The sequence below is a fragment of the Globicephala melas genome, chromosome 20 (assembly GCF_963455315.2).
Source record: "Globicephala melas chromosome 20, mGloMel1.2, whole genome shotgun sequence".
NCBI lineage: Eukaryota > Metazoa > Chordata > Mammalia > Artiodactyla > Delphinidae > Globicephala > Globicephala melas.
Genome location: NC_083333.1, coordinates 33123319 through 33138395, shown reverse-complemented (window position 1 = coordinate 33138395; position 15077 = coordinate 33123319). Strand labels below are relative to the sequence as shown.

The window sequence follows — 15077 nt, the reverse complement described above, 5'->3', positions numbered from 1 at the left end:
TCTTATCACCCCAGGAGGGCAGGGAGAGAGGGTGCCTTTCAAGGATAATTCTCTTTTCTCTCTTTCACAGAGGCAACACAGAATCTCCACAGTGACTTGCAGATCAGCTCCTCAGAAAGAAAACCAGTCCCCAAAGCCACGCCTGGCTCAAGAATTCCAGGAGGAAAATGGCCACCACACCCAAAGGTCCTCATCACTTGCCAGCAGTTCCCTCCAGGACACATGGAAGTTACTGGACCTGGGATCCAGCCCTTCTGGCCTCACCTCCCAGGACGACTCGCCTCCAGGTAGGTGAAGACGTACATCCCCAGGCCGTTGCCCCATTGGTCTGGGTGCTGGCCATGAGGACAGCTGTGGTGGCCACTCGCAGGCTGACACACAGAGTGAGCACGGCGTTCTTCCTGCTGTGGTTAGGGAATCTGTAAATTCTGCAGTCCTGTCCTCTGATTTGGTGCCTGACCGTCCCCCAGGGACAGAGGGTGTCTCCCAGCCCCGCGTCCAGCTGACCATGTCACCATGTCTACCCAGAGTAGAGCCCACAGGTCACGAGGGTGGGGGCAGTATGGTCAGTCTGTGACTCGGGCAGGCGGGTGTTCTGTGTTCTGCTCAGCCTCACAAGGCCAGGGCAGCCCACGAAGTGCGTGTCCTCTGCCCCCGGGAAACTCGCTCACTGTAAGTTCTCAGGAAAGTTCATTTGAAGGGCCACCTTTGGGGGAACTGCGTGAGACCAAGATGTAGTAAGCAGGGTGGGCAGAGGGGAGACTGTTTGAAGACCGGGGTTGGGGGAATGAACTTGGATCCCCTTCCGGATCAGCTCACAGCAAGCACCCTCATTCTCGGCTCTCAGCCTCAATGCATGAATGCTTCCTGCTGTGCCCGATGTGCCAATGGGCATTTTAGATTATTTCCAGTCTTTTGCCGTCACCAATAACGTTACAGTGAATTACCTTGTACATTGCTGTAGCGCATGCATAAAAGCGTAAATGTAAATTCCCGGAGGGTGTATCGTTCTGTCCAAAGGTATGTGCATGTCCAGTTTGAGAAGATGTTACTTGGGCTCCATCAGGTGGTACCAGTTCACACCCACCCAGCAAAGGCTGAGAGGGCATCTTTCCCCAGACCCTCTCCAGCAGTGTCATCGAACTATAATCTTTGCCAGTCTGTTAGGTGTCATTTTAATTCATATTTCTCCTGTTAGGAGGTTGTGCATCTTTTCACATGTTTGAGTCATTTCCCTTTCCTTTTCTTCAGTTCTCTGCCCATTTGTATACTGGGTTTATAATCTTTTTCTTATTGATTTGTATGAGCTTATTATATATAATGGAAATCAGACCTTTTCTGAGATATGAATGGCAAATATTTTCCCACAGTTTTTCATTTGTTTTTTGACTTTGCCTATGGTAGTTTTTGTCATGCACGTATTTTTTTATTTTTATGTAATTTAATTAATGTTCTTGTTTTTAATCCTTTCTGGGTTTTGTGCCATACTTGGGTTTTTTCCACTCCAAGATTGAAGATTATTCTGCCATGATGTCTTCTAATACAGTTATGGTTTCCTTTTTTCATAATTAAATCCAGGATCCATTTGGAATTTATCACTGTGTAGGTTATGAAATAGGAACCAAACTGTTTTTAACCCCAGGTGGCAATCCAAATGTCCCCACACCAGTTTTTTTTTAAATATTTATTTATTTATTGACTGCGTCAGGTCTTAGTTGTGGCATGCAGAATCTTTTGTTGCGGCACACGGGCTCTTTGTTGAGGTGCGTGGGCTTCTGTCTAGTTGTGGCACACGGGCTCCAGAGCACGTGGACTCAGTAGTTGCAGCGCCTGGGCTTAGTTGCCCCGCAACATGTGGGATCTTAGTTCCCCAACCAGGGATGGAACCAGCGTCCCCTGCATCCTGTGACGTATTCTCAACCGCTGGACCACCAGGGAAGTCCACTCCCCATACCCGTTATTGAATAACTCACATTTCCCCACTTGTTTGAAATCCCGCTTTTACTATCATGTTAGATGTTCTGTGTGTACTTGAGTCTGGGTCTGGAGCTCTTATTCTGTCCCTTGGTTCGGCAGTCCCCAGCCTTTCCACAGACAGGGGTGCAGATGGCTCAGGCGGTAATGTGAGCGAGGGGGAGCGGCAGATGAAGCTTTGCTGGCTCGCCCGCCGCTCACCTCCTGCTGTGCCGCCTGGTTCCCAACAGGTCACGGATCAGTACCAGTCAGTGGCCCGGGAGTTGGGGACCTCTGCCTTGATTTATTGGTCTTGGTCTGTCCACGTGCAGTGCTGTTTGAATTGTTACTGCTTCCTGGTCCCTTGTAATGTCTACTGACTTAGGATCTCCAGTTATGCTTCTTTCTCAGAGTTTTCCTGGTAATTCTCATTTGTTTATTTATTTTTTTCCCATACAGTCTTTAGGCCCAGCCCCAAAACTCTGTTGTGGCTTTTCTCAGGATTTGTTAAACCTGGGTTCTGCCCCTGGAAGGAGCCACATCCTCCCAGTGGTCCACATTCTGTCCCCTCTGGCGGCAGCATCGCCCCTGTGATGCCTCGAGTAGTCTCCTCAGATGCAGACTGGTCTGTTCTCCTCACAGCTCCCGCTTGAGCTCATTAATCTGAGAAGCTACTGCTTCAGTACATTTTAAATTCAGGAACGTTTTGCTGTATTTTTCATCGGCTCTATCGGAAGTTTTTGGTGAATGTTCATTGTCGTTTTGCTGGTTTCCTTCCTTCTTTTTTCTCGTAGCACTTTTGTTCCTTTGTTCCCCCTCATCTTTAAAAGAAGTGATTTTTCCTTGACCAGGTATTTGTAGGAAACTTATAAGGGAAATGAGGCCAGGGCCATTGTCCAGTCTAGCAGTTTTGTTGGTGGTTTTTAACTAAGTCCGGCCTTGACTTATCTCTGCCCGTTTTCACAAAGCCCAGCTTCTCTCCCCTCCCACCCAGGCACGCTGCATCCAGGGGGTTGTGCTCCCACCTCCTGGCTCCTCCTGAGGCCTCCCACCGTGCCTGTCCTTCCACACACCCCTGCTCATTTCTACCGCCTTTGGCAGAACCACCATTTTTCCCATCTGGAATTTTATCTCTAGTTTTCATGAAAATTTTCTCTTTTGGGGGATGATTTACAGGAAGAGTAGGGGAGAAATGCTGACTCAATGATGCTTTCTTCAGGCCACACGTCCATCTTATTTCCTGATAAATGCACTTTCCTCCAGCTCTGCTTTGCTTTAGCAAAAAAACTGAGCAACTGTGCGCCACCCGTCCCTCACTAAAAAAAAATTCCAGAGTAGGTGTCGGGCCGAATAGTGAGTATTTTCGGCTTTGTGGCCCAATGGTCTCTCTTGCAACTACTCATCTCTGCCTGCAGCTCAAAAGCAGCCGCAGACAATGTGTAAGTGATCGGTGTGGCTGTGCACCAATAAAACTTTATTGACAAACACAGGCAGTAGTGATGCTGTTTCTCAAGCTGAGTATACAGGTTTCTGTTTTATTCTTTGTTTTATTTTTTAACAATTCTTTAAACAATACACGTATGTTATATGTGCTTGATGTAGTTTGGTATCTTTTATAATGAAAAGATTTTAGAGGGAGGGAGTGGTCAACTGGGTGGAATGCTGCAAAGAGGTCAGGGAAGGTCAGGGCAGAAAAGTGCTCTGCGTCACTATGGCCTTCTGGCCGTCTCAGTGGAGTGGTGGACTTGTCATCCAGCCTTCCCAGTTAAAGGGGCTGGAGGAGAACGGGTGGACAGCTTAGTCAAGATTTCTTGGGACTTCCCTGGTGGCGCAGTGGTTGAGAGTCCACCTGCCAATGCAGAGGACACGGGTTCGTGCCCCGGTCTGGGAAGATCCCACAGGCCGCAGAGCGGCTGGGCCCGTGAGCCATGGCCACTGAGCCTGCGCGTCCAGAGCCTGTGCTCTGCAACGGGAGAGGCCACAACAGTGAGAGGCCTGTGTACCGCAAAAAAAAAAAAAAAAAGATGTCTTGCTCTGAAAAGCAGCAGTTAAAATAGGGACTGGGGACTTCCCTGGTGATGCAGTGGTCAAGAATCCACCTGCCAACATAGGGGACACAGGTTCGAGCCCTGGTCTGGGAAGATCCCACATGCTGTGGAGCAACTAAGCCCATGCACCACAGCTACTGAGCCTGCGCTCTAGAGCCTGAGAGCCACAACTACTGAGCCCGTGTGCCACAACTACTGAAGCCCACGCGCCTAGAGCCCATGCTCTGCAAAAAGAGAAGCCACCGCAATGAGAAGCCCACGCACTGCAACGAAGAGTAGCCCCTGCTCACCACAACTAGAGAAAGCCCATGTGCAGCAACGAAGACACAATGCAGCCAAAAATAAATAAACAAATAAATAAATAAATTTACATTTAAAATACTTTTTAAAAAAGAGCGATATTGGAGGAAGTTGTGGAAGTGCAGCCTGTCTATATGCAGGTTGGGAAGATGGGCGAGATGTGATGCTTGTGGCTGGGGAGGAGGGCAAACCCAGGAGAGAAAGGGGTGGGGGGGCTCAAGGGACTGGGGTTTGATAGCACAGGTCAGAGGCAGGGAGGTGATGGGTAGCCAGAACTGGGAGCTTACTGGCCACAGCTGACAAGCAAGCTGCCACAGCCTCACAGGCACCGGCAGGAGATGCGGAGAACTCGTCGCTCGCAGCACAGCAGGCAGCCAAGGGTCTCCTCAGTCCCTGTCCCACGGGCCAGGGCAAGAGTCTCAGCTGAGCGACCCCAAACAGGCAGAACCCAAATCTTTCATAGTGGGCTGCAGGCATATCTGCCCTTTGCCCCCGAGGGAGTCGTGCTGTCTTCTTCTGAGGCTGTTGGCCGTGGAAACACCCAGGCAGGAGAGTCAGGAGCAGAAGCCTTCATTGGCCTGAGGAGAACTGTCCCAACAGCAGGTCTGGTGGTGGGAAAACAGGTGCCGGTCGGTTCCCTTTATTTCCTCCTTTCAAGTATGAGGCAAAGCCATGGACTCTGAGAGGAGGAGGTGGAGGGAGAGGTAGAAAGAGAAGTGTGAAATGGTCGTCTGGTATATGAGGAAGCAGGGACAAGTAGTGGTGGATGGTGCCATCAGCCATGCAGGCCCCCGTGGATAGCAGGGCCTGGATCAGGGCGAGAACAGCCCGCTGGTGGCTGCAAACACGGCCCCCGGCAGTGGAATTGGCTTGGGGTGGAGGTGGGGATGGTTTGTATTAGTTTAAATGCTTTTGGCTACAAGTCACAGCACAGCCTGATGAAAGTAACATACGGGAGCTTCCCAACCTTTATCTCATCATGGCACCCATAGAAAATCACACACGGTCACTGAATGAGGAGGAGAGAGCCAAGGTGGCCAGCATCATGGTAGCCTTCGCGACACACAGTGTGCATGCACAGCAGCAGGACACACTGACCAAGAACTTGCATGTCAAGGCCGAGGTAAATGAGCTTACGGCTAGCTCCTCTGGGACTCTTTCCTCCTAAAGGTTCCAAGATGGCTGCAGCAGCTCCAAGCATCACGTCAGAAGGCCAGAGATGGAAGGCATACTTCTCTCCTCCTGCTTTGGTTTCTTTTCATTGGAAAGGGAAATGTTTCCCCAGAGCTCCCAAATTCCCTTTTCCATCTCGCTGGCTGTCGGGGTCACATGGTGTCCCTTGACCAGTCACTGGGAGATTGTCTTAGACTCTGTGAACCTGCTGCCTGGAACTAAATGGTGTTGGGGTTCCTTGGCAAGAAAGCTGGGGAAGGGCTGTGCTGTGGGTGGGCCTGCAGCAGAGTCTGTGCAGGGGAAGGTGCTAAGACACCCATACAGAGGGGTTGAAGCTGCTACTTCTCAGCAGCACTTTGCAGTAAAAAAGTAGGAATGATACATTGCTGCCTAGGCTTTTGGTTCGCCCCGTGAAAGATTTGGTTGGGAAGAAAGGTTGAAATTAATGCAGTTTAGTTTTAAGTTCCCACAAAGCTTCTTTATGCTCTCCTTGTATCTTGAATATTTGAGCACGCGTAACTGAACTACCTGTCTGGTATTTCTACTTTGTGTAAGTGTACTTTTTAAAACTTTATTGGTGACTTAAATGATAACCACAGCTCTGGTTAAGACGTAAGCCTGTTAGTATTTATGATAAAGGATTGCGTGGGCTTCAGTCCGCAGTCAAGCAGTCTGGAAGCTCCATTCTGGAAGGTGGGATGTCTTGTCCTCTGCATTTTTTTTACATTTTTGGCGCATTTTGAGTAGCAAACTGTGAGACCTAGCAGTCATGAACTGAGTTAAAAGTGATAACGAGAGAGTTTAACAATTTGTGGCATCTGCATTAATAACATGAATAACTACGTGGTGTTTCTCAGGATGGAGGGAGGTTTTCCTGCTGAAAGGCCACACTCCTCATGGTTTTGAGGTGGGGCCAGGGCCGCCCCTCCCACCTCTGCCCTGACCCGCCCCCCCACGCCTGTCCCTGCCCCTCCTACTCATGCCCCGCCCCTCCTACCTTTGCCCCGCCCCTCCCTGACGTCCTCTCCCTTCCTCCCACATGCACACAGAGCTGTCGCTTTGCCGGCCTTACAGAGTCCTGCTGCAACCTGGTCTCAAGGCAGGGCTGCAGCCTGACATCCTCGGCCCCGCTGCACCCCAGATCCCAGGGCCACTATAGCCCCCTCCTCCATCCTCCTGGATCTGTGGTTCGCAGGGTGTGGCCTCTCCATTCCCAGCCTCCTCTCACCCTAATTCTTGCTGCATCTGGACAGTACCCGGTCCCTCTTCTCCCCTCCCCTCCCCTCCCTTCCCCTCCTCCCCCCACTTCCTGGAAGCAGTGGCTCAAGGACTCCGACCCCATCTCCCCTCCTCCCCAGACACATGCAGCCCAGCTCCCTCCTGCACCTGTGGACTGTGGACACACCGCCACCCCATACCTGCGGACCCCTGACCCCTGTGCACGTGTGGGCACCCTCTACCTTCCTCTCCCCAGCACCTGCCTGTTCCTTGAATCCCTCCCTTGCTAAAGTTCACTCCCTACCTGGCTTTCTTCCCCCTTAGCACTAGCCTCCAGACCACGTGCTATTTTTCTCATTTATCTTGATTCTGTTCTGTCTGCTGGAAGAATGTAGGGGTGGGGGCATCTTCCTTGATCCTTGACCCCTGGCCAGCACAGACAGGTACACAATAGGTGCTCAATCAGGATGTGCAGGAAGATAACTGGGAAGAATGGGAGCCCAGCAAGGCCTTGGGTCCGCAGCTCAAGGATCTAGAGGCTCAGGAAGTGCATGTGATTAGAGAAACAACCAAGCATTGTCTAAAAAGTATAAGATTTGAAAGACAGACTCTTCCTGGATGGAGTATTAAATATTATAAAGACAGCTGTTTTCTCCAAATTGAAGTAACCAGTTAGTGTAACAAAATATTGACAGAGGGCTTCCCTGGTGGTGCAGTGGTTGAGAGTCCGCCTGCCGATGCAGGGGACACAGGTTTGTGCCCCGATCCGGGAAGATACCACATGCTGCGGAGCGGCTGGACCCGTGAGCCATGGCCGCTGAGCCTGCGCGTCCGGAGCCTGTGCTCTGCAATGGGAGCGGCCACAACAGTGAGAGGCCCGCGTACCGCAAAAAATAAATAAATAAATAAATATGGACAGAGTTTCTCTTGAAGCTAAAATAAGTGGATTTTCAAGTTGTAGAGCAATAAAATGCATGGGGAAGGGGGAGTAGCAAGACCCAGCCTCATGGCTGTGTGGCAGGCACAGAGCAGAAACCCTTCCCCAGCAGAGCCTGCAAATCAGAGCCCAGACACAGCAAGGTGGGGACACAGCATGCTTCCATCCTCACAGCCCCCACCCAGACTACACACTAAAACGCAGCCCAGGCGCAGTTAAATGCCTTAAAATCAAACCTAAAAATATGCAGAATTGGAACTATTTACAAATGACTAGAAGGTTATAACCTTAGATGTGACTTAAAAATCACAGATTTCTAAGGTATTCTTTCTTAACCTCAAAAATAACCCAACTAGAAAGATATTTTGAAGCAACATGACAAAGATCAGTCATATATAAATAACTCATCCAGGTTGACCAGAGGTACAGGGGCGGAAACACTCAGCCAGGGCAGTACCAGAAAATATGGATGTTTGACCTGTCAGCAAAGCAGCCCTTGAAGAGCTGATCCTGGGCCTAGAGGGGGCGGCCCAGCCGCTTGGCCTTCTTGGAGGGCATTTATTGGTGAATCTGCCCCAGGGGTGGTTGGGAGTCATCAGCCTCCCTAGTGTCCGTGCTGCACGTGCAGGCGGCCCAGGTTGGCAGGACATGGCGCATCCACTGGAGCAGGGGGGCTCCAGACATCGTCCAGCATGAGTGACACCTCCTTGTGGCTAAGAAATAAACTAAAACAGCGCAGAGGGTTTTCAGTGAAAGTCAGTCTTCTCCGTTTCCGCTTCCCTGCCCACCTGGCCACCTGTCCCCTGCTCTTCTCCGGACACGCTCTGCACTCCATGGCTACGGAAGCATGTATTTAAATGTGTGTGCGTATCCTCTTCCTGCTGTGTAAAGTGCTGTCTGCGGTGTTTCTCCATTTTGGTTGACACAGAGCTCACAGATCTTTTCAGTAGTTCAGTGGTCCTCTGCGTAAGTGCTTCCTTTCGCCTGCCTCACATTCACGGACACTCGGGTCGCTTGTAGTTTGCAGTACTTCAGCGAGTCTGCTGGTGTGGGTGGTTGCTTGTGGGAGTGTGTGGTCAGGTGAGTGTGTAGGAGTGAAATCGCTGGGTCAAAGGTGTGAGTGGTCTGAGCTCTGGGAGGTGTTACCAAATCGCCCTCAAAGAGTTGGTGCAATTCATGTTCATGGCCACAGGGTGTAAAGCGTCCTTCCTCACTCCAATACTGGTGGATTTTTCTCAAACATTTTCTTTAAAAAAAAGAAAATGCCAGTCTGATAGGTGAAAATATGGGTTTTAATTTGCAGTTTTTAAATGATGGGTAAGATTGGCCATTTTATGTGTGGTTTGTATGTCGTTCAGGTTTGTACCCTTTTTTAAGGTGACTATGAAAGGTAGCAACAGAAGAAAATGCATGTTCGCTGTGGTCTTGAAGTCAGGACACAGAGGGTAGAAAAGTGCTCTAGAAGGGGCTGTGGCCCCTGCTCTGGGAAGAGGGCTGGGCGTGGGAGGCGGGGAGGGGCTGGACATGACTTTTACAAATAAATGCAGCCTGAATGGGTTTTTTAAAAGAGAGGAGTCCAGCTAGAAGCTAGTATTTGTTGAGTGCCCACCTGTGCTAATGCCTTAGTGCCAATGCCACTCCCACAGTAAACCAATGCCATCCAACCACTGGGTCCCGTTTTCAAAACAGGACGCCTCACCGCCCAAGGCCGGAGTTCCCAAGTCCCAACCCTCATTCCACCCCCTGGAGTCCCAGAGGAAAGAGGCCTGACCTCATCCTCAGGGCAGAAGGTCAGGAGGGGCCAAGGTTGTCCCTGGGGTCACACAGATAATGGGCAGAAGCTCCTGAGGAATGCAGCACTCCTTCAGAAAGAGAGGCACCTGCCCGGCCCTGCCCTGGGGGCCGGACACACCTCCCCACATTTCAGTGTTCTGAGCACGGCCCAGCACCCCTGTGGCCTGGCTGGTGCTGGGGCTGGCATGGAGCGAGGTCCCTAGGTTTCTGCTGTGGGGTCTGAGAAGGTCCTGAGCAGTCCGGCTGTGCACCCTGCTTTCTCCTGGGTGGAGACTCTTCCCCTGGGTGCTCCCCACCCACTGAGGATGAGGGAGTGAAAGGGGATAAAGTTTTTAAAGGGTACAATGTTAGTGTTGAGGTTTTTTCCTTTAAATTTTTATTCTTCTGAAAATCATATTAGTTCCTCCTGAAATTAAATTTTTTTCCTTTAACGAGGGTTGCATAAGATTTTAAGATGGAGCATGCATGAGCCTGTTAACTGGTTGCTAATCCAAAGTTATTTTTAAGCCCTGTATAGTGAGAACATTTCTGTGCAGATCTCACTGTAGAGATGACACCTAAGTCATAGTTGCCAGGCTGTTCTGAGGATCCAGGAAGCCAACAAACAACCACCGCCTGTTCTCAGCCCAGTGCTTGCTCACATAGTGCCCGGTATCGCCATTAGCCCGGATCGCACTCTGCCCGCCACAATGGATTCCTCTCCCAGCAGCTCCTGGAGGCCAGGGCTCGACATTCAGATGAAGAAACCCAGGCCCAGAGATGCTAGGCTACTTGCCCAAGGTCACATAGCCCCCAGTTCGTGGACCAGGACCTGGCTGAGAAGGGTCCAAGACACCAGAGCCCCGGGCACCAGGCAGCAGGTGGCTGAGTGACGGTGGCAGAGCCGTGCGGGCTGCAGGGCGGTGCTCGCTGGAGGGGGTTGGTGGCCCGGCCATCTGGCCTGTCCGGCGGGGGCAGTTGGTGACTCCACTCTGTGGCTGCCCCTCCATGGCAGTGTGGCAGTGTGGCTCCAGCAGTTTTTTAAGATGATAGAAATCTTGTTTTTTATATAGAATGTGTCAGTTTTTGAATATTGGCAACTAATTAAAAATCAAAGTAGGGCCAAATTGCAGCTCCGTCTGTGAGCTACAGACCCCTGGGAGCCAGATCCAGCCATGCCTAGTGGTACGTGGTCTGTGTGACCTCCAGCTCCAGGGGACTTGCTCCAGCAAAGCACCTTCTCAGACCGGGAATAAAATGACTGCCAGGTAAACTGAGATTCTCCTATTCTGAGAGTCACACATGATTGACTGCAGAGCAAACGTGCCAAGTCCCCCAGTCTCGTCTTCGTGGTTAGTGGGCCATTCTGCAGGGTGTCACCAGCCTATGAATAGGGCTAAGTGGGCCCCCAGGACACCAGCTCAGCCTGGTCTTGTGTGTTTTTGAGTGGAGACTGTTCCGGACCTTCCCTGAAGGACGCTTGGACTCAGAAACAGCATTTGGGGCCAATCTCTGAAGGCAGATTGTGATTCAGCCACGGCTCTGCCGGCCCAGCTGTGCTCTGAGGACGTAGATACACACTCTCAACACAGGACCTTAGAGCCACCTAGTCTGCACGCCCTCAAGACCAGGAGTATCACCATCTGGCCTCCCCACACATGCTTTGTGTTTCTCAGTAAACCTAGGGGCTAAGCACAGGAGAGCAGATTCAGATGCCCCGGCGCTGCATTGAGTGAAAGATGGAAGGAGCAGCTGCCTGTGGTTGGACTTGTGATAAGAAAAGGTGAAATCTCACCTCAGAGAACAGTCTGTGATTCCAGGGTAAACACACCTGGAATATTACATTCTCTTCTCCCCATCTGTGGTCCTCAGACCTGTGTGCAAACCAAAGAATTCTCCTTGGGTCTGAGACTCTGTCCTAGAAGGTGGGCACCAGGCTCCTGGTGCGTCGCAGTGAGATGGCAGACCCAGCTCGGAGACTGGCGAGCCTGACCCATGGGGAGGGAGGCCAGCATGAGCCTGGGGAGGGGCCGTCCTCCACACCAGACACGTGTGAGGGTGGAACACGAGCCATCAGAAAGGCTCAGCCCACACTCTCAGCAGCCACTGTCGCAGCGGCCTCTTGGGGTGGATGGTAATGGGAACTGCCCAAGGGAGCACAGCCAGAGGCTCACTGAGCAACGTGACCAGAACTGTTCCAGGATCCGGGGGGACGAAGGGGTCCTGCCCTGTTTTGCCAGCATCACGTTTGTCCTTTTGGCTCTGCCCATTACTACTCTGAAGATGGGACTGAATGAGAGCCAGGTTCACCAGCGTGCACCCCCTGTCAGCATCCTCTGTAACTGCAGCCGAAGAAATCTAAGAACCAGTGTTCTGGTCAAAGGAGGGAGCAGTGCAGTATCTTGAATTAGGTGAGCAACTCCAGCTTCCTGCCTTTACTGATTATTATAACCTGAGACATTTTGGGAAGTACAGAGTATCCTCTAAACTTTTTGAGAAACAGATAGTCAAATAGATCTTTGTTAGCTATTTTCTTGAAGTTGTTATGATGAAACAACTTTTCCTGCCACTTAGGAAAACACTTGTGTTGAAATAACTTTTAAAACACGGTAAATACTTCAAGATAGAGCCAAATCAGCTTATACTTTAGTGATGTTCATTCTGGGGCCACAGCATGACCAGCAGTCCCTCCTGCTTCTGGCCAGGCTAAGGACTAGACATTAACATCCCTCCATAAACAAAATATATGGAACAACTGTTTTCAGACACTGGAAAATAAATAGCACAGGAGTGTGCTTCTTGAAAGAAGGGAAACAAATGAGGCACCTTTCTGGTTCCCCTGGATTTCTGCTGCAGGCACAGGGAGGGGAACACCAGGCAGGGTTCAGTGCCTTCCTGGGTGGAGGAAACAGGAATTGCAGTTTGGGGAGGCAGAGGGGCTGGAAGTTGCAGGGAAGAGTCCAGAGAAGCAGGGGGAGGGATATGCAGAAGAGAGCTCCAGAAGTCTGAATAGGGATTGTCTTGAGTCCTTACTGTGTACTAGCCCATAGATGTACAGAATAAGACTGCACAAACCCAGGCAAAGGAAAGACAGCTTATAAGCGCAACCATTTCCAGAGCTCTCATGGGGTGGGTAGATATTCAAGCTCCAGCCTTCATTCAGTGGATACCCAGAGAAGTTACACCTTGGTCGTAGAGCTCACTGTCTCTGAAGTGCAGGCCCATCTAGACTTACTTTAGAAAAGCTTAAAAACAATCTTTGAAATGACCAAATGAGGAACCTAACTGCCTACAAAACAAAGCCCAACACTCTAAAAAAAAAGTCAAAATTTCAACACAATACTTAAAATGTCCAACAGCCAGTTAAAAATTATAAGATTTTTGAAGAAACAGGAAAATGTGATCCAAAGCCAAGAGGAAAACCATTCAATAGAAAGAGGTCCAGAAATGACAGAAATGAGGAAACAAGCAAAGACGTTAAAAGGACTGTTACGACTATTTTCAGGTATTTAAAGGAAAATACATACATAATGAGAAGAACTGAAAATATAAAAAAGAACCAAACAAAACTTCGAGATGAAAAATACAATATTTGATAAAGAAAATACATTGGATGGGATTAACAGTAGAATAGAGATGGCAGAAGAAAAAACAGGGAACTTGAAGACATAGCAATAGAATCGACCCAAAATGACACACAGAAAGAAAACATGGGGGATGGAAAACAGCCCCAGCAACCTGGAAGATAGCATCCATTAGTCTTAACAGAGAGGAGAGAAAGATGGGCAGAAAAAGTGTTTGAAGAAATAATGACTTTTTTTTCTAAATTTGATGAAAACTCTTAACTCACAGATCCGAGAAATTTGTCTACCCCAAGCATCAGGATAGACACATGGGCACAAATGCAACCCAGGGAATATCATAATCAAGTTTCTGAAAATCAGTGATAAAGTAAAATCTTAAAAGCAGTCAAAGAAAAATAAAAGACACATTACATGGAGATGAATGAAGATAAAAATTATGACAGGCTTCTCTTCAGAAACTGTACGTGCCAGAAGACAAGGGATCATTGTCTCTAAGCCAAAAGAAAAAGGAGCTGCCGAAATAGAATTCTATACCTAGCAGAAGTATCCTTCAAAAATGCAGGCAAAATAAAAACGTTCACAGACAAACAAATCAGATAGAATTAATCACCAACCGACCTATGCTACAAGAACTAGTAAAGGATGTTCTTCAGGCAAAGGAAATGACAGCAGATGAAAACTGGGGTCATCAGAAATATAGAGACAGCAGGGTGGGTTTGTGGGTAAACGACAGAGATAGCCTTGTGTTTTTCTTTGAAAGATCACTGGCTGTTTAAAGCACACATGATAGCAGTGTACGATGGGGTTTGTGATACATGTACAAGTAAAATGTATGACAAAATGGCATAAATGGTGGGAAAGGGAAAAGGAAGTACACTCCTGTAGGGCTCTCATACGTGAAGTTGTATAATATTACTTCAGCGTAGAATGTAATAAGTTAAAAATGCATAAACCATAGTGCAACCATTCAAAAACAAACAAACGAAACTCACAAAGAAGTATAGCTAATAGAGCAGTAGTGGAGATATTGATAAAATGGGATAAAAAACATAAATTCAAAAGTAGGCAGGAAGGGACTTCCCTGGTGGTGCAGTGGTTAAGAATCTGCCTTCCAATGCAGGGGACGCAGGTTCTATCCCCAGTCAGGGAACTAGATCCCACATGCATACCGCAACCAGGAGTTCGCATGCCACAAGTAAGGAGCCCACGAGCTGCAACTAAGGAGCCCACAAGCTGCAACTAAGGAGCCCATGAGTCACGGCTAAGGAGCCCGCCTGCTGCAACTAAGACCCAGAGCAACCAAAATAAATAAGTTAAATTAAAAAAAAAAATCTTGGGGCTTCCCCAGTGGCACAGTGGTTGAGAATCCGCCTGCCAATGCAGGGGACACAGGTTCGATCCCTGGTCCGGGAAGATCCCACATGCCGCGGAGCAACTAAGCTCGTGTGCTACCACTACTGAGCCTGTGCTCTAGAGCCTGTGAGCCACAACTACTGAGCCCACATGCCGCAACTACTGAAGCCTGCGCGCCTAGAGCCCGTGCTCCACAATGAGAGAAGCCACTGCAATGAGAAGCCTGCACACCGCAACAAAGAGTAGCCCCCGCTCACCGCAACTAGAGAAAGCCCACGTGCAGCAACGAAGACCCAACACGGCCAAAAATAAATAAAATTTTTTTAAAAAATCTTCACAGAAACATCCAGATTAACGTTTGACCACAGATCTGGACACTGTGGCCCAGCTAAGTTGATACATAACATTAAACATTAAAAAAAAAAGAAGTCAATTAATCAGGAAGATATAACAATCCTAAGTGTGTATGCCCCTCATAAGACAGCTTTAAAACACATGAAGTGAAAACTCACAGGAATGAAAAGAGATATAGACACATCCATAATTACAAGTGGAGAGTTCAGTGCTTCTCTATCAGTAATTGATAGGGCAAGTAGACAGAAAATCATTGGGGATAGAAAAGACTTGTACCTCACTATTAACCACCATGACCTAACTGACATGTTTAGACCTCTCTGGACAATAACAGCAGAATATACAATCTTTTCAGGTACACATGGAACAGTCAACAAACTAGAC

General features: G+C 49.1%; 1 protein-coding gene across 8 annotated transcripts in view; it reads left to right on the top strand.

Moving 5' to 3' along the window:
- CCDC57 (coiled-coil domain containing 57) overlaps positions 1 to 15077 on the top strand; it is a 105613-nt gene that overhangs the window by 76977 nt on the left and 13559 nt on the right. For 6 of the 8 annotated variants that reach the window (XM_060290756.2, XM_060290758.2, XM_060290755.2 and 3 more), the window contains one exon: positions 71 to 287. In XM_060290756.2, coding sequence (XP_060146739.1) covers positions 71 to 287 — 217 coding nt within the window. Of the gene's footprint in view, positions 1 to 70; positions 288 to 15077 lie in introns of those variants that run through there. The other 2 variants (XM_060290760.1, XM_060290759.1) reach the window with 1 other exon arrangement.